Here is a 20,497-nt window from a genome sequence, read left to right on the forward strand (position 1 = left end):
TCCCTTCTGGCTTTGGAATCTATGATTCTATAATTATTTAGGGAAACAAGAGCTAAATAGCTGTCAAAACATTGGTAAACGTGTCTTAGCCCACTGATGTTTATTTCTTAGATTAGGTTAAAATTGAAAATAAAGGGTTTGTTCAGCCAGAGTGGAGGGATTAACTCTCCTGGACCAGGATTTGTTTTCAGTAATATTTATTATCTTTTACCTCATTCCTTTAAACAGAGTAATCACCTAATTTGTTTAAGAGAAAGATAAGAATAAATATCAATGTGTCTGATAATTTCTTTTTAGCCATTGATTATACTCACTGGCTGATGTTTTCTGGGTGGCTCAAATGGAGTAATACAAGCATAATTTGATTTGAATAGTGGTTTAGGTTAATTGAATACTTGGTGATTATTAAACAAATGTAGCAACTACAATGATGCGGTCTGATTTTTCACATGATGTTTTTCTTTCTAATGACATGGAGTGTATGATGTAAAAATATTGCTAGTTTACATATATTTTAGTTGATATGGATCAACCAAATCAGAAAATTCCTTACATATCAATCATCTTAGTTTCTTTTTTAATATACCAGTAGAATTAACTGTGATAAATGTTTTAAGTTTTTTAAAATTCCATTTGCAAACCCTCCTGATAGATGTAAATAGAGTAAGTTGTACAAAGTCCTGCTGGCCTTGTGGTTAAGGGCTGAGCCTCAGAAGACCTACGCTAAGTTTTCTCAAAACAGATGCTTAAAGTTAGGCTCTTGTGTCCTTATTTGGTTGCCTAAATTACTGGTCCTCACAACTCAGACATTTTATTCTATTATTTATTGTATTAATTAGTTACCTGACGGTAATATGCCAAGAGAAAAGACTGAGGTGTATGTATCTCTGTTGCTACATGGTGTCATTTTAAAAGTCACCTTACTTTGGAAAAAATAAAATTGGTAGTCAGTTTTGTTTTACCCATTTTTTAATACTTGTGTTTTCTTCTCCTCCACCTCTATGTATTTATGACAACCTACTGCATAATCCTGAATATGTGTTATGTTTTTAATGTACCTTCTAGGTATTGGGGTAGGAGTTCTAGTACGAGAGTATGGCAAGCTCTCCAACCTGGACAAGTTCTACTTTGCATTTCCTGGAGAGGTTCTGATGAGAATGCTCAAACTCATCATTCTACCCTTGATCGTATCAAGCATGATTACAGGTATGACTAAAAATATGCTGTTTATGATGTTCCTTCAACTGCTGTTTGGTTTTTCTTCTCCTTTTTTGTGAAAATAAATTGTAAGAATATTTTATTAAACTCTTATCTGCAATCCTAGATTATAAAAATTCTATTTATGTGAAATGTTTCTATATAGAATGTGAATGGAAATAGAAGATTAAGTCAGAATGTGATAGATAATGCTGCTAAAAACCAGATGTATGATAAAACTCTCCCACGATCATTTGCAGGTCTTGTAAATCATCTCTCCCACACCATTCTTGATGGTGGATTAAGTGCTTCCCAATTATGGGTCCAAATCTGCAAATACTAACTCTGTGTACTCTCTATGAATGCACAGTAGTAAGTACTACAACTAGTAGTAAAATATTTGCAGGATCAAGCTTTAAATGCAGAAGGTGGCAGAACTGGCTGTCAAATATGCTCTAACTACAAGTTTGTTGTGGTATTTTTTTCATTTGTTTGTTTTTTATTCTCTCACTTTTTGTTCAGGAAACAAAAGCTCAAGTAGTCTTCCTTTAACACTCCATAATAAACCCACCCATGTTTGCCAAAGTGCTCTACTCTGTCATCTCCATGCAGTCTTTGCTTTTGGCTTGTGTTCAATATGCCCTTTGTCGTTTGGCTGGGTTATCATGGAAAGGGCTACAGGATTTGACTGAGGAGAGGGAGATCACCTTGTGGTTGGAGAGTGAGTGAGAGAATGCTGAGCATAGGGATGGCATGAAAGAAGGGTTGAAGACAAGATTGGTAGGAAGGAATAAAAGCAGCAGTCAGAGGCATGTACGCTGTAAGGGACTCAATCCTGAGTTTACTGAAGTCCATGGCAAAGATCCCATTGATTTCCATGATGCAGGATCAAATGCTATGCGGCAATTGCCAGAAAATGAGTGCAGCAATAGAGGCAGGAGTGGAGCTGGCCAAGCCTTGGAGGCATGATTCTGGTGTAAAGGTGAGAGGAAGCCAGTGAAGGAATTTGAGATGAGGAGAAACAAGAGCAGCAGCAGCAGCAAAGTTTTTGTTGGGGTTTTTTTTGGCGCCATTATTTTGGATACGTGAAAGGGAGTTGCAAGAAGGAAGTTGCAAAAATCAAGATGAGAAGTGGCCACAACATAGACAAGGTTTTTATCAGAAGTGATTAATATGAAAGAGGAGATTTTAGAGATTTCCCAACAGCCAGGATGTGGGGGGAAGAAAAAGAGGAGAAAAAATACCCTAAATTTTAAATGATGGAGAGAGCGGTGGCTATTTTATGGTGCTGGAGATGGGAGGGAGAAGGAAGGAAAGAGGAGTTCTATTTTTTATCATGTTGAATTTGAGTCAGTGACAAGAGTTCCAGGAAAAGCTATCAAGAGGAAATAAGGCCTTTTCTCTTTTCAAACAAGCTGTGAAATAGGCTCACTCCTTTGAGTGGTGGATGAAACTGGACCTGGATTTTCAAAATAAGTGATATAATCCAGTTAATTTGTACAGGCTTCAGAGGATCCAAATTCATTATTCATGAATAAGGCTATGATTTAATCGTGAGTGTTTTTAGTAAAAGTCATGGACAGGTCATGGGCAAAAAACAAAAAATCACGGCCCTATGACCTGTCCATGACTTTTATTAAAAATATTCATGATTCAATCTTGGGGGGGGGCCGCACTGCAGGGGGAAAGCTGGGGGCCCGCTGTGCGGGAAGAATCCCAGGGGGCCTGCTGCTGCTCCGGCCCTGGCAAAGGGGGAGTCCCAGAGGGCCCGCCACTGCTCCAGCAGCAGCTGGGAGGGGGGAGCCCTGAGGCCAGCTGCATTGGCCGGTGCAGCTGGCTGTGAGACTGCCCAAGTAGATGGCTGCAGAGCTGCTCCAGCAGTGGTCGGTGTGGCTGTTCCCAGTGTTGCCTAAGCAGCTGGCTCTGGTGCCAGCTGCTTGGAAGGCCCTAGGGTCAGCCACACTGGCCACTGCAGAAGTTGCGGACGTCGCAGGAAGTCACGGTATCCATGACTTCCGTGACCTCCATGGCAGACACAGAACCCTATTCATGAAACAAGTTCCTGTCCAACATTTCTGTTAGTGACATAATTTTCCCCCCACATAATATGCTTACCACCTACCATTTCCCCCAAAAATATCAGTAATCTGTGTTTGTAACTACTATTGGGAACTCAGAATTCACTGTCTATAGACTGCAAGGCCTAAATTCATAAAAAGAGACCCGTGTGAGCTGTTTTGCTGTTGCCTTGGCAGATTTGGTTTCCGTTGAACACAAGTGCATATTTGTCATACAAATGTGGCAGTTTCTTGGCACAGAACTCAAACAGCTTTTGCTAAAGAAGAAAAGACCAGACAGTGTCATTGCCTGGGCAATCAACATTCCAATTCTGTTCAGTAATTTATGTATTGCTTTAAGTTCTGTAACTCCTGGAGATATTGACAATAACTTCCAGTATCCAGATAGCTATGAAGTGCTTGCTAAGAAAACAGAACAGGCATGTCCATGCAAGGTAGTCATTTACACTGCTATCACTATTTTCCTTCATCCTGCTGTGCAAGACATTGAGTGGATACTGCTTTTGCCACATGGAAAGTACAATAGGATAGTATTGAGGAACTGTCGCAGACTGAGGTGTCATTAGAGGAGGTTTTGGAACAAATTGATAAACTAAACAATAATAAGTTACCAGGACCAAATGGTATTCAAGAGTTCTGAAGAACTCAGGTGTGAAATTGCAGAACTACTATTATTGAAATCAGCTTCTGTCCCAAATGAGTGGTGGATAGCTAATGTGGTGCCAATTTTTAAAAAGGGCTCCAAAGGTGATCCCAGCAATTACAGGCTGGTAAGCCTGACTTCAGTACCAGGCAAACTGATTGAAATTATAGTAAAGAACAAAATTATCAGACATATAGATGAACATAATTTGTTGAGGAAGAGTCAACATGGTTTTTGTAAAGGGAAATCATGCCTTGCCAATCTACTAGCTCAGTGAATGTAGTAGATGCCAATCTACTAGCTCAGTGGTTTGAGCATTGGCTTGCTAAACCCAGGGTTGTGAGTTCAATCCTTGAGGAGGCCATTTAGGGATCTGGGGCAAAAATTGGGGATTGGTCCTGCTTTGAGCAGGGGTTGGACTAGATGACCTCCTGAGGTCCCTTCCAACCTTGATATTCTATGATTCTAATACTCCTTGCTACGGAGTCATTTTCCATTTGTGCAGTGAGTGTTCCTTCCTCAGTGAAGTACTTTGCATTTGTCCTTATTGAATTTCATGCTATTTACTTCAGTTTGTCCTGTTCATTTCTAATTTTAATCCTATCCACCAAAGGACTTGCAACCCCTCCTAGCTTTGTATAGGCCACAAACTTTATAAATGTACTTTCTATGCCATTATGTAAATCATTTATGGTCTGGTCTCTTGATTTTCCCTTGATACAGGATACACTTTAAAATAAATTGACCATGATGGGGAAAATCTTAGCCCCAATGAAGTAAATAGCAAAACTCCCAATGATTTCTTCCGTGAGGCAAGGATTTTACCTGATGCATTTTCAACACTGGGAAGCAAAATCCCCCCTCTCTTGTGTAAATGGAGAGCTTGGCAAGAGATAATTTTCCTCTGCTGTCTTGGTTTCCCACGCTGTAAAGGAGAGATGATAATACTTGCATGGCTACCTCACAGAGGTATTGTGAGGATGAAGGGCCTGCTCCTGTGGAAGCTAGTGGGAGTTTAGCCTTTGATCTTATGGGAGCAGGACTAGGCCCTAGTAACTAGTCAATGTAAGTGCTAGGTGGAAATATTATTTGTGACGTCTCCCCATCTCCCCTGATAAAGCTTTAGAAAATCTTATTAAAATATGAGAAATGTGGTTATTATGCTGTCAAGAGCTCTGGGAATATAGGAGATTCAGTATAATACAGTGTTCTTTTTAATTAATTTTAGTTTACCGCAGAGACCAAGTTGTAATTATTCACATCTCCCCATACCTAATTTTATTGGCTAGCAGATATTGGGGGCTTGGTTTACTAGAATTTAAAAAAAGTTTCAGAAGGTATACAGATGCAGGGCATCTATTAAACATGTTTCTAAATAGAGCTCATCTAATTAGTTTCAGCTTCCATTCTTCACAGACTTAAATTTACAAAGTGGTTGTTTCACAGTCTAACTCTAGTAAATGTGAAAGCTGCTGATGAATACTGCAAATGCATGAATAATGTTTAGTGACTGCCAAACATCAGTGCATAGAATCATCTGACTCCATATGCCTTAAGAGAAAGGCAGTGGTAGGAAACAAATGCTTGAGTGAAGTAATGAAAACAGGTCATTCTTCTGAAGCAAAATGTAAATATTGTCAGCTTTGTGCTGATTCACCTAATCAAAATTTATCTTTCCTTGTAAGTGTGTAAACCCCAATTACCACAACAGGTGCAAACCCCAGCTTGTCCTTGTTTGCAGGTCAGCATCAGTGCAGCGGCAATGATTGCTGACCATTGATGACTGAATTGGGACTATTCCAAGTGCAGACTAGACCTGAGTAAAAATCCTTTTCTCCTTACACTTGCTCAACTTTCACTGTTTGTTGTGATGATTTTACTAGCTCTGAAGTCAGCACAGATTGCTCCAGAACAAATAAGACCTGCATTTCTATGTGGAAAAAAATCAAAAACTTTTTAAAAAATATGTAAAATTGTTTATACCTTCTTTGTAAATCATAAAGGAGCAATAAATAAATAAAAGGCACAAGCCAATTTTTATTTCCTGTAGTGTTTGGGAATTAGATAGTATCCCTTTAAATAGTTTTGACCCTTTAGTGGCCCTCACAGTCTTCTGTAGTTCAGAAGCCACTAGAGCCCTGCAGAGCAGCAGTGTGTATATGAAGCTAGGCTATACATATATATCATTAGCAAACACTGTTATTTGGACCCCACTGTGCCGGGTGGTTACTTTACATCATGTCTATTGTGTAAAGAGCAAAAAGACACATTTCCCTTGCAAGTCACCTTTACGTTTTGGGCTGAAGGATGCCAAAGGCAAACACCCCGTGGTGTTCAGTGTTACTGAGGCAGAGAGAACTGCAGTGTCTTGGGCTATTAATAGACAAGGATTTGCTTCCATTCTCTTAAGACTGTACAGCCAGTCCTGTCCCATCAATATTGGTTGCCATCATGAAACATAGGCAGTCTCTGCATTATTTAAGGTTTTTAATTATAATAAAATTTTGAAGTGCTGTTCTGGTTCACAGAGCATGATCACCACCAACTCACAAGGGCAAAGAGTCTAAAGAAAGCATGCTGCAGTATCTGTAGCCTTCAATCTCTTTCTGACTCATGTCACTGAGGATCTATTGTTTGTGGCAATCTGATCAAACCAAAAGTTAAAGTAATTCACTGTGCTGTACTGACTTTCTTTATGTGCCATGAGCTACCCTCTTCCTTTCCTGTATTTCTTTATATGTAGTAACATTAATGCCACGAGCCGTTAAAATACTTACTGTCTTAGCGTTTCCTTTGTAGGAGCTGTAAGCTAATAATTGCCCATCTGTTCCTTTGACTGCTGGTAATACCTGGCTAAATAAAGCATTTTCAGGGTGTGCCTCGTTAACAGTATTCACATCATATTTTATGTGCAGTAATTGGGGATTGGGTGTCTACTGTATCCATTAACTACCTCTACGTTTTCCTGTGAAATCAGTTAGCCTTTTTGTTTGGCAGTGATGTGTTATCCTCCCTCTAATTTAGACTTTTAGTCCATCCCACATTCTAGGTTCACATCATGGATTCAGAGCCGTGTAAAATCTGGTTTTGTTTAATGTATTCCTTACGTTTTGTGTGAGCTAAGTACTATACTAAGAGTTTTGTTAAACATTAAAATGTACTGGGGAATGATCCCATATAACAATGTGGGAATTAATACTACAGGTAACCAGGTCACTAGCTGTGATGAAATAGTCTATTTTGGAATATGTCTGTTGCCAGTAAAGCAGTAAGTATATCTCTTTTTGTGGAGCATAGGAGGTATCAAAGACTTTTTACTTAACTTAGTTATTGTGTCCCTTCAAGGGACAATAGTCATTAACTTGGACTTATCTAGCCTCCAAGACCTGATTAAAAGTCCCTGAAAGTGTGCTCGTTTTTTCTCTTTTTTCTTCTAAAGTTGGATTCTGTCTATGTTTTTGTTTTATGTTTTATTATCGAAATGACAACTTACTGAAATTTTGCAGCAAGTGTTTTGGCATTCAAAGCAATTACTTTCCATCCATCCATATGAAGTTTGAAAGTTGGTGAATTTGCATATTTGGTGTGCAATGGTATTTTTGTGTATTCAACACATATTAAACTGCTGATTTCTAATTAGCTTCTCATATCTTTCAGGTGTGGAAAAAGTTATTTGAAATGCTATATACTTATCTCTTTCTAATAATTATGATCACTTTTTCTATTGTCTGTTTTTAATTCATTTGTGTCTTTTATTCTGAAAATGTTCAGTAGATTAGCAAGTGAGTTTAGCTTTCTATGAGTTGTCAGAGCAAATGACAAACATTCAAGTGTCTTCTTTATACTCTATCAAAACTATTTCTTGCCGCTTGGTTATAACTGACAGCATTCTTCCATTCTGTTTTAAAAAAAAAAAGCTAGGTAGTGCATTTTTGATTGGACAGCTAGAATGGGTCTCATTCTTGGGTCTAATTCTAGAACAAGCAGAAACCAATATGTGATGACTGTATAATCCTTACCTATGCATTTATTTGTCAGCAGCACTGCAGTTGAGATCCCATTCACTGTCAGATATGCCAAAAACCCTTCATCAGCATCTTAGTGCAAATTGCTCAGCCCACATTATATGCAGAGGCACACTACCTTTTTCCTAGTTATTTGGTGGTGAGGGGTTAAACTAAGGACTGAAACAATCCCCAAACTTCCATTATTATTCATTGAATAGTAAGCAGTCCTATACAGAGAACATCAAGTGCCAGGATTTTCAGTAATGCTAGGTTAGATTCCTAAGCCCATATTTAAATTCCTAACAGAGTGGACTGATTTTGAAAAGTGCTGAGCACCCAATAGCTTCCATTAACTACACCTCTACATTCACTTCATGAATGCTGCCAGAATGAGATCTCAAGCCAAAAGCATAACAATTAAACTACTAGTTGCACTCCAAAACTCAGTTTACAACCTCTTTTTTTTTTTTTTTAAGTTCATCCACTCTGAGTTTGTGAAAGGAGACAGGATGAGTTTCAGTATAACTGCAAAACTGAATACTTTATCATGCTCCTTGTAGATTCCGATGCACTAGTTTTAAAGAAACGAACACTACCAATTGTTAAGCCAACTATATACAGGGAATCCTTTTCTCAGGCTGCTTCTTCATCTCAGCTTATCCTGGCCATATCTAGATATTGCAGGAATCTTTTAATTGTGTGTGAGCTTGAACAGCCTTTATGGTGCAATAGTTAAACACATCAGAAAGGAGACTGCAATTGTAGAGCCAGGCACAGGGAGCACCAGTGGGGATGCATCAGCCCTGCAGCATGCTCACCCATTTCCTTCTGACCCATTGGGGATGTTTTGAGGGGTTCTGTGAGGTTCAGATTCTGCATATGGGGGGAAGGCTGATTTTGTGTAACAAGAATACTATACAATGTGTAGCATTATTACCATGCCAAACTTCAGCACCTGGAATGGCAAGACAATCGCTACTACAGTAAAAGTTATGCACTCTGATGTGAATTATATGATATTTGAAATATACATATTATACAAAATCTGTTATGGTGCTTGTGTGAGTTCCAGGGTTCCCTTAGCTCCGTGCACTCTAGGGAATCTCTCAGCCCCATAGGTTAAGGGCCAGTATACACTGCAGTCAGCGGCATTTCTGCTCCCCACTGGAGCAGGATGACAAAGTTATACTGCTAGACTGAGGGTTTGGACAGAAATAGGTTTACCAGCTATCCCTCTGAGATATTGGGTGGGAAAAGCAAGGCAATGGGCAGCTAATGAAGAAACACTAGGGAGGAGCAGGCCAGTCATCTACCCCTGAAAATATGAGGTGAGTGGGTTCCCTTCCTCTCAAGGAGAAGGAGAATCTGGGGCCTGTTCCAGGAGGAGTATTCTAGAGTCAGCAGAGACTTCTCCCAGACCTGGGCATCTGAAGGAGTTGGTGCTTGGGCAGCGCACGGAGACCACCTCCCCAGGGGCTGGCAGGGACGTGTCGGCCACTTCCAGGAGCAGTACCGAGCAGCGGAGTGAGGATGGGCAAATGCCCCCTTGACACCTCCCCCACCCCACCCCAATCAGCGGGCCTGAGGCCTGGGATTATTTGTTCCCACTGATGATCATGAGGAGGGGGAAGTGCCCAGGCCATGCATAGAGGGCCTGCTGATGTCAGCAGCAGACTAGATGGGTGAAAAAATATTTGTGTTATTTGTAATGTAACATTTGATTCACCCATTCTTTATTGTCAGGGCAGGTGAATACAACGTTCACCCCTACTTAGATACAGTGGTATTGTTCATAAAATGGCTTTGAGTTCATCCTGCTCTACTCAGTCATAAAGGAGACCACATGCATGATAACATGCAAGCTGAATGCACGTTTTGCTTGAGAGCTGAATTTGAGATCATAGACCTTTCAAGAAATTGCAGAATAGTGTAAAAGACCCTCTCCACGTGAAACGATATTTGCATCTGTAGCCTGATGTAATGTCTGATAGCATGAATTACATGAAAACATAGTAGAAACAATGCCTGCAGAGTCTAATATTAAATTTGCCAAATTTCACGGCAGCCAACATCCATATAAATTTGTTACTACTGATTAGCATTAATGTCCCATGGAAGATGAATATAAACTTAAATTCTTTTATATAATAAAAGGAGGAAGAGTATATGTAATAAGACTCCAACACTAGACATAGAACCCTGGATTTTCAGTTCTTAGAGATAAAGGAGTAACTCTCATAGCTGATAGCAGTAGTAAATGTTGATCCTTATTAGACTAGCCACTAGAGGAGGACACAACAGTCAACAAGTTACAAATAGGCAGAATATCTTTCCTTAGATTTGATTATTTTATATTCTCATTAAATTCAGATTAAAATTTGGATAAAAGTGAGGAACAGCCCCTGGATTTGAGTGTTTACAGGGCTTTTGTGTGTGGGTAGTTCCAGTGGTCACCCTTAAAAATTTACTAATCTCTTTAGATAAATTTTCAAAGCTAATTAATAATTTCAAGTTCCTCAATTTTAGGGTAACCACTTGAAATGCCTTGAAGGACAGGGTCAGCCTCGGGGGTGATCAGGGTGTTTGCCCTAGTCATCACCATCCAGTGGCACCATATTCTCTGTGTATATATAAAGTCTGCTGCAGTTTCCACGGTATGCATCCGATGAAGTGAGCTGTAGCTCACGAAAGCTCATGCTCCAATAAATTGGTTAGTCTCTAAGGTGCCACAAGCCCTCCTTTTCTTTTTAATCAATATCCAGGCACACTGCCTGGCTGCTCTGCCATTTTTTGTTTTTGTGTTTTGGCTCAGTTGCTCAGGGGGTGCCAGAAACTTTTCCCACCATGGATAGCAAAACACGTAGTACCAGCTCTGTTAAAGAGACCTGATTTTCAGAAGTGCTGAGCACCCATAGTGTAGATGGAAAGACAGTGAAACAAATTATTGAAGAATCATTTGTAAGCCCCTAAAGGATAATGGAGGTATAAGGTATAGCCAGTATGGATTTGTTAAGAATAAATCATGCCAGCCCAACTTAATTTCCTCCTTTGACAGAGTTACTGACCTAAAGGATAGAGAGGAAGCAGTAGATGTGATACACCTTGATTTTTAGTCGGGCTCTTGACACAGTCCCACATGACATTCTCATAAGCAAACTAGGGAAATGTGGTCTAGATTAAATTACTTAGGTTCACAGCTGGTTGAAAGACTGTACTCAAACAGTAGTTATCAATGGTTCACTGTCAAAACAGGAGGACATATCGAGAGGAGTCCCATAGGGATCAGTCATGGGTCCAGAACTATTCAATATTTTCATTAATGAGTTGGATCATGGCGTGAAGAGGATGCTTATAAAATTTGCGGATGACACCAAGCTGGGAGGTGTTGCAAACTTGACAAATTGGAAAACTGGTCTGAAATCAAGATGAAATTCAGTAGAGACAGTACAAAATACTACACTTTGGAAGGAAAAATCAAATGCACAACTACAAAATGGGGAATAGGTGGGTAGGTGGGAGTACTGCTGGAAAGGATCTGGGGGTTAAAGTGGATCACAATTTGAATATGAGTCAACAAGGTGAAACATTTGCAAAAAAGGCTAATATAATTTTGGGGTGTATTAACAGGAATGTCGTATGTAAGACATGGGAGGTAACTGTCCCATTGTACTGGGCCCTGATGAAGCCTAATGGGAGTGTTGTATCCAATTCTTGGTGCCACACTTTAGAAAAGATGTGAACAAATTGGAGAGAGACCAGAGGAGAGCAACAAAAATTATAAAAGGTTTAAAATATCTGAACTATGAGGAAAGTTTTAAAAAAACTGGGCATGTTTAGTCTTGAGAAAAGAAGACTGAGGGTGGACTTGATAACTAGTCTTCGAATATGTTAAGGGCTGTTATAACAAGGACTATAATCAATTGTTCTCCATGTCCACCAGCAGTAGGATAATAAGTAATGAGCTTAATTTGCAGTAAAGGAGATTTAGGTTCCTTATTAGGAAAACTTCCTAATTATAAGAATAGTGAAGGACTGGAATAGGCTTCAAAGGGAGGTTGTGGTTTTTAAGAACAGGTTTTAAAGAACAGGTTGGTCAAACACCTATCAGAGATGGTCTATGTTTACCTGGTCCTGCCTCAGTGCAGGGGGCTGGACTTGATGCATTCTCGATGTCCCTTCCAACCCTATAGTTCTATGATTCTATGCCCATACTAACAAAACAACACTACATTTTTGTTACTGTTATTGCCTGTTGAAAAGCACTAACTGTAGCTTGAGATGTCTTATGTATTTCCTCCCATTCATGCTTCTGTTCTGACAGCCTATAAATAAAATTAAAAACATATGGTTTTGTTTACATAGGATGTCCATGGTGGCATTTCCAAGGCTTAGCATTTGGAGGTGGCAGTGGGAATGGCTAAAATAAATAAATAAATAAAATAAAGCAGCAGCAAGCAGCAGTAGTACTGGTATGAGCTGAACAATGTTCTAATGGTTCCCTGAGCTGCTGCAGAAATTTCTCATTTCAAGCAGTGAAGCTGATGCAATTTGGTGCAGTTTTAAACTGCATTTTGTCTATGGATCAGCCTCTGAATTACTATGCAAATATGGATAATAGGGGCATGAACAAAGTGGGACAAGCAGAGGCATGGGCCCTGAGGCCACAGCGGGGGCACAGAGCTCCTCCGGCCCCAGAACCATGGTGGGGGCACAGGGGTCCTGTGGCCCCGGGGCCGTGGTGGGGAGAATGAGCTCCTCCAGCCCCGGGGCCTCAGTGGGAGCTGACAGCTCCTCCGCCCCGGCCGGGGCACAGAACGTGCCTCTCCAAAAGCAGTTAAATTTAAATTCCTGTGCGCACTCCTCATAATAGACATGATGCAAACAGATGCAATAGCTCGTTCTGCCCCTCAAGGGGCCTTGCTCTTATTTGTTATCTTTCACAATGGAAAATTAGGAAGGGAGGTAGCTGCCCCCTATGATGCCCCAGTGGGCATGTCTGTAAATGTCAATTATTTCCCTGCAGCAGTGTGATTTGATTTCTCTACAGACCAAATACAAATACCATGTAGGATTTTGGGTGGCTGGTGGTTGTTGGCCAGGCAGTAAACACCATAATCTTTTCATTAAAATAATAAAGGAAGTGGGATGGTCCTTTGATTAAGTCTTTTGTCTCAGCAGTCAATTCCACACAGAGCTCAACCACTTGCTGTCTGGCTGGCTGGGAACTGGCCAAGTCAGCAGTATGAAAGTCTCGGTGTAGAGAGAGTTTAAGTATTGGTCATCAAATGTGGCACCACTGAAAAACGCAGTTAAACAGTCTGCCTTTTGCTGATTCTACTTAATGGACAATTTATTGTGTGGGCTAAGTGGGATGGTGGAAGAAATGGATTCTGTCAGTTTCCACTAATCTTAAGTTGACTTGTTTCAGTCTTGCTAAGAGAACTGATGAGAAATGCTGCAGATATGCATTTGATGATGACTTTCCCTATTTCTAGAGCAGGGGTGGGCAAACTTTTTGGCCTGAGGGCCACATCTGGATATGGAAATTGTATGGCGGGCCATGAATGCCTGGTGGGGGAGGGGGACTCTGTGGGGTGTAGCATGGAAGGGCTCTATAAGGGATATTACCAAGTGGGGGCAGGGAGGACTCATGGGGTGTGGCGCAGGGAAGAGAGCTCTACAGAGGCGGTACCGGGGACTCCTAGGGGTCTTGCTGGCAGTGACACCAAGGCAGCCGTACCAGGCACCACCATGGGCGGAGGCACCCTAGCTGGGACGAGTGTGGCCCTGGGCAGATTTGAGGCTCTCGAGGGTGGGGCCGTAGGAGACCGGGAGGGGACTGGGTGCGCAGCAGCATGGGGGGGCGCTGCCACGTAAGGGTGGGCTTCTGATCCTGGAAACAGCACGGTGAAGTCGTGCCTGCACAGTATGGCTCTGCGTGCTGGAAGATGGTGCTCATCAAGGGAATTATGAGTTGGGGACTGGGGAGCACCGGGCGGGGCAAGCCCCTGACCCTGCTCCCCAGCGGGAGGAGCGGGACAAGCCCCCGACCCCACTCCCCAGTGGGAGCTCGAGGGCCAGATAAAAACATCTGCTGGGCCGGAAGTGGCCCGCAGGCTGTAGTTTGCCCACCCCTCTCCTAGAGTCAGAAAAAAAGTTGTTGTACTCGATGTGAGACGTGGTCTTGGACTGGGACCACTACAAAAGCAGTTGCATTAACATGGACATCGTCTGTAAGGGGCAATGGAAAAAGAAGTCTCAAGAATTTAGCCCCTTGCTCTCAAACAGAATAGCTCCTGAGACAGGTGAAAGGAATGAGAAACATGCCAGGACAGAGCTGCTCAGACCTTAAATATCCCTATTATATAGCTCCACCCTGTTTACTTCCAAATCTCTAGGGACTTTTGAATTAACTAAGTAGAGTCCTAATAAAGCAGAGTTATACAAATTTGGCATGGCAGTATAATGAATGAGTGGCAAAGTTTAGGAAATAATAAAGTTATAGAACTATTCAGAAGCCTAGAGGAAAGGAGAACAGGTGGAGTTCATTGGTGATTGGACAGAGTGAGCCTTGTGTAAGTGGTAGGGGCAAAGTGTTGTCTGTCATTGGAAGAAGAAAAGAGGGGAGTGCATGTCGCTGAAAATAATAAGGGATTATTATTTAGAAACTTCTGAAAGTTGGATCAAGCAGCAAGACAGAAAAGACTGGTGCCCGTCTCAAAAAGTGTAAAAAAACTGGTGTCTCCTGATTCTTCAAGATCAAATGTACTACTGGATGAAACTTTGTCTATTGAAATGGAAGAGCAAAACAGTAATGATCCTGCAAAATATACCAGCAATGAAATGTTAAAAGTTTTCAAGTAGCTCTTACACATCAGCTTCATTCAGGAACAATCTCGGATCCTCTTGGTACCAAAAGAATGGCAAAGATTACTCAGGATTATTCCCTGAAGTAAAATGCAATGCAAAAATTTGACTTTGAGGAAACTAAAAGTTTCTTTTATACTAACGCATCTCATTCAAAGTAGCACAAACTGAGCATCTGAAAGAAACGATTGATGCCCCAGCTTCTCAATAACTCTTGGTGGCACTCTAAGGAACATTGTGTTTCTGCATTTGCATTCAACTTTGCACTGGGCAAAAGGAAGATTTTAATCAGAACACATCATTCATTTTATACAACAAGGGTTTTCAGGAGCAGCAGTAATTTAATAAAAGAAAATAAAAAAGTTTTGGGGAGATTTGAGAGATTACAGGTGACTGATGCTAGTGTCCAGTGTAAGTGGAAATTTGGCTTGATGTAATTAACAAAGAACTGGTATCACACAAATGCAAAATTTTAAAAATGGGCCAGAGAAGCTATGAATCTTTTCCATTACTTAGCCAGCATCACTGATCCCAAATGCAAAAGTCAGAGATTGAACCCCAAAAGGAAGAAACATGGCAATTGTCAATGTTGTCAATTCTCATGATTTTATTGCAAGTCTTGCCATATTTGGATTTTTTCTTAAAGACCCAGCTCCTGAATTCTTGTAATAATGTAAGAATCTCACTTTTTTAAAGTTAAGTTTCTAGCTCTCACAACTGAGGAGAAAAGTTAGAAAAAGTCACCTCCCCTAAAAGCTCAAAAACTAGAAGGTAAATAAAAAAGTTCAAACTTTATTTTTTTTTATTTCAATCTTATTATTTTTGAACTATTATAATACTGATATACTATAAACTAAAATTCTTTCCTTCTCTTCTAAAATTGAAGATCCATATTTCTACACTAAATTTATGTTTGCAAAGAACTTTGTGTTTTAGTCCATTATGCCAATATGGTGACAAATTGTGGAAGTAAAATCCCAGAAGATAGGACAATTGATTTCAGAATGTTGAAGGGACCATTGTGATCATCTAGTCTGACGTCCTGCTTAACACAGGCCATAGAACTTCCAGGAATTAATTCCTGTTTCAAGTCCAGTAGCTGTGGTTGAACTAGAGCATATCTTTAGGAAAACATCCAATCTTGATTTAAAGACTTCCCAGTGACTGAGAATCTACCACAACCATTTTCCTCTGTACAGTACATTTACACTCTGCTCCAGTACATTTGGATGGTTTGGTCAAAACTTAAAAGTAGATAAAACTGCGAAAGAGGTATGGTAAAAATGTATGGTATTTAAGGGCAGATACAAAAGCATGGTAGGGCTAATTATTGTATTCTCATATTTTACTTACAGAATTGCAAGCTTTATGTTTTTGATAATGTGTTTGCCACATTTGAGCAATAAATATGCTTATGAACTGAATCATGTAGTGTGTTTTCTGTGTTTCATTTTATAAAACCTCCATGACTCTCTTCAATTTTTTTCACTGGGATTTTTGAGTGGTCTTTTTTCCAGAAAAAAAGTTTTTTTATTTGGGGGAGGGAGAGAGGGAGTACAACACCCTTGTGCTATATCAGTATGGTGAATTACTCAGTCACTCCTTGCTAATGAGGGACTAATGCATTTACGTGAGATTGTTTTCTACTTTTTAAAAATAAAGTGTACACTTGCGTTTTTTCTACGTGAAACAAATCCCAGCAAAGGAAAAGTGCACATTTTTAAAGTCAGCCTGAAGTACGGTATAGATCTGTCTCTAGACGATTCTGTGGGAGTTGTCATGAAATACTGCTTCGCTCTCGAGGTTGGTGGTATAATCATAAAATCTGAAGAAAATCCATTTTTCTGTAAGTACTTTTTTAAAAGAACAGCTCTTCTCTGAAAAATGACTGCATGAGAATGGCATGTTCTTACTCAGAGCAGCTAACCATTACCTCAGCTTATGTTACTGGCAAATATATTTTTGGACTGCTTTTTAGGTTTAGACTACTTTTTACTGCTATTAACACAGCACACCTAACATTGCAATGGGAGAGCAAGCTGAATTCTAGCATGGGCTTGCTCATCAGCAACAGAATTGTTAAATGAGTGAAAAATGCAGGGCCATATTTTGCCTTAAGTTACACCACTCTAACTCCATTGAACACAATGGGATTGCATAGGAACATCATTTTGGAGCCAGTAGAATTGCTGTGACAGGAACTTATCTTAATTATAGAATCTTTATTATTAAATACATGAGGGAAATAACATAGTTTTATTTTCAGCTCTCTGGTTGAGTTAGCAAGGGGGGCAGATTGAAGAGAATCTTAAATCAGAGCCTTGTTTTTAAGAAACCCCATCCCTTTTAGTGTTTATGGTAGGATTTATATTTTACCACTGCTGGAGCCACACTTGGAGGCCAGTACTGATACTCAATGTGACATCTGATGAAGTGAGCTGTAGCTCAGGAAAGCTCATGCTCAAATAAATGTGTTAGTCTCTAAGGTGCCACAAGTACTCCTTTTCTTTTTGCGAATACAGACTAACACGGCTGCTATTCTGAAACCTGACAAAATACATAGTCTTCTAAACTTTGAGTATTTTCTACCAAAGTATGATTTGTCTTTTAGCAGAAATCTATCCATTTGCTTTTTAAAACATGGTTTAAAATCTTGTAAGTGAATTTATCGTTTGTGGGAGGTGTGGGATTGACAACCCGCGAAACCAAACTCCTTCTATTATACATAAAGCAAGTATAGAATTAATTATCACACATATCTCAAGAGCACTTATCACCATAATATCCAAGCATGGACAGAGGCAGTGCAAACTCTCCACTCTATCCTATGTATTGGACCAACTTCCTGACATAAAAAGTGAAAAATCATAGTCTGGTTTCCATGCACATTTGTTTCTTTGGTGGGATTGCTACCACAAAGATGCAATCAGCACTCATTGTGGTGCTGGTTTTTCTGCAGATGACCTGAGAATGCTGGGAAATGGGTTCTGCCCATTTGAGATCCTATATATATATGACTGTGCCCAGGGGGTTTGTTTCAAGTCTTACTGTACATACCCTGGTTCTTCTCTGTTAGGTCTTGTAATACCATGAAAGTCCAAGTAGTCAAATAGTTATGGGTCTATTACAGGAGTGGGTGGGTGAGGTTCTGTGGTCTGCACTGTGCAGGAGGTCAGAATAGATGATCATGATGGTCCCTACTGGCCTTAAAGTCTATGAGAAGAAGACAACATACTAAGAGACTCTCCATACTTTTTTAAATTGTTGTTTATACATATTGTGGAAAAGAGTTGATCACTACTATCAGGGTATTATCTAAGCAGCTGATGCTCAAGCTATTATTAGCATGTGCATAAAGTACATTTGCCACAATCTTTGCTGTGGTTAGGGGTCCATATGTAAGATTTTTGTCAGATTTTTGTCTTTGAAAATATTTAAACTTACACCCACTCACTTTTCTGAGGTTAAACATCTTAAGTAAGTCGTTTCTTTTCTCGTCTGAAGGGAAGCCAACCAACCTCTGAGAACCTGACTACATATACTGATCAGTGCAAACATAAGGGGATCTCTGAGGTATAACAAATAGATAGTAGTGAGTCATTAACTAGCTGTGGTTATAGATTATTGAGTTTCAGAACCTGTTTTGGTGCTTGTTTTACAATTGTACCCTGGTTATTGAACTTGAGATATGTTGGCATGACTGTAAATCTTTGAAATAGTTAAATCTTCAGTGCAGAATTCCTTTGAACGTAAGAGAACCCCTCTCAAAAGGCTGGTATTTGATACATTAGTGCCAGAGGTTAACATTTCTTAAAGCTAATTTCAAATACAACCACCACATCAGAATTCCTGCTTGACTCCTGCACCAACAAAAGCTGTTCTCTCTTACTGGCAGTGGCAGATCTAAGCACAGTGGTAGAAGCAGCTCTCCTCACTCCTCCCCTTTTCAGAAGAATTTAAGTTTTCATTTTTAAACAGAAAATAAGTTTCTTACTTTTCTGGTTACAAAGAAAAACCTTCCATGGCAGAACCAATGCATTGTTTTTTGCCTGAGTATGCAGCCAAGCAGACTGAAACAATAGCTCTGTGCATGAACTGCCCTTGTGCTTTTCAGTGGGTGCTAATTCTGAAGCCAAGTGGCAACTTACAAATCTGAGGTCTTTTAAAAGTAAATATTCAAACAGCTTGGGGGGAAAATCCATTATATCCAGATAGGGGAAATAAGTCACTTGCTTCAACAAGTCAGCAAAACACTTAAGGCTTTCCCTGCAAGGTCCACACATGTGACAGGGTGTAGTGTCTCAAGCAAACACTGTAATCCTGTTACAGAAAGTTTTCCAGGATATTATTAGTATTGGCTGTTTGCTAGTTGTTTAGGAAGATTTAGGATGATGAACTATTTCCTTCATAGAAATAAGTCACTTTATATACACAATACGTTTAGTCTTTAAAATCAGTTAATTTCTTTTTTTTCGCCCAGGTGTTGCTGCTTTGGACTCCAGTGTTTCTGGGAAGATTGGTTTGCGTGCCGTTGTATATTATTTCTGCACTACAGTCATAGCTGTAATTCTAGGTAATATCCTACACTGTAGCCTTTAGAAACCTTAAAATATTATGTAACTAGAAGTTTACAGCATCATGCAAATACTGAATTTTCACTGCTAACATGGAGATTGAGTCGATTCTCAGTGGTCCAACATCTAAAGTTGGGTAAGATCTTTCTATGGGGCCTGTGACAAACCTGTAATGAATATGGGGATTTCAAGAAAGAATCTAAAGGCCTGATCCTATACCTCTGAAATAAGTGGAAGTTTTGCTATGGATTTCAGTTCCGGGACACTCTGCCCAGGTAAAGTTTAATTATCAGCATGATGTAATTGACTAAACAGCATTCTGCCTTTTTGCAGGCCAGACAAAAATGCAGATAGAATCTTCTTCAACCAGAGTCCAAAAAGCAAAGTTATAAATTGAGACTTGTTTCAGCCACAGTCCTAGAAGCACAAATACATAGTGTGACTCACCTCCCCAGGGAGTGAGAAACCCTGCTGTTTCCCTTCTCAGCTCCTTCCCTCTTCCCAGAGCGTTTCCCGCTCTCTCCTTCTCACTGCCAGGTTCCACTCCTGCCTTCCTGCAGCACAGCCCTCTTGTAGTCCACTAGTTCTATACAGCAGCTCAGCCCAGCCACCTTGCAATTCCCTGCACTCAGGGAAGGCAGCAGTAGCCCTTCTTCTTGATCCAGGGGAGAGAATTAATCCCCTATATGCCAACTTCTCTGTAGAGTCAAACACAAGATCAAATTATGGGCCCAGATATCTCCCATTTATGGGAATAGTGTAAATTCATGTAAAGGCAGAATTTTGCTCCAAGAATGACCCATTTGCACATGAAAAAGCTACTTAACAGTTGGAAAAAACGGGAGTGTAGATGCATGAGCCTGATTCATCCCTAGCAAAACTTCACTGATGTCAAATACCAGGATAAATTTGGCCTGTGACTTGCACAGCTTAGGATAATACTTTATTTAGTTTAAATATGTGTGTGAGGAACTTTCAATGAATAAATGCAAACCAATATTAAATACAGAATAAGTTGAGAGTTGCCAGCTCCTGCTTTAGAATTTCTATTTCTGAGGGGAGTTTACACAAAGTTAGTTCTGCCTGTATCAATAAAAGTAATTCATTGACAGGGGTGTTGAGGGATCACAG

At 40.1% G+C, this 20,497-nt stretch overlaps 1 protein-coding gene across 2 annotated transcripts in view; it reads left to right on the forward strand.

Annotated features, from left to right (window-relative positions):
- SLC1A1 (solute carrier family 1 member 1) overlaps nucleotides 1–20,497 on the forward strand; it is a 74,921-nt gene that overhangs the window by 29,437 nt on the left and 24,987 nt on the right. The window contains exons 2-3 of one of the 2 annotated variants that reach the window (XM_073345246.2): nucleotides 1,066–1,206; nucleotides 19,273–19,365. In XM_073345246.2, coding sequence (XP_073201347.2) covers nucleotides 1,066–1,206; nucleotides 19,273–19,365 — 234 coding nt within the window. The remainder of the gene's footprint in view (nucleotides 1–1,065; nucleotides 1,207–19,272; nucleotides 19,366–20,497) is intronic. The other variant, XM_073345247.2, reaches the window with a different exon arrangement.

This window comes from Lepidochelys kempii, chromosome 5, assembly GCF_965140285.1.
Source record: "Lepidochelys kempii isolate rLepKem1 chromosome 5, rLepKem1.hap1, whole genome shotgun sequence".
NCBI classification, from domain to species: domain Eukaryota; kingdom Metazoa; phylum Chordata; order Testudines; family Cheloniidae; genus Lepidochelys; species Lepidochelys kempii.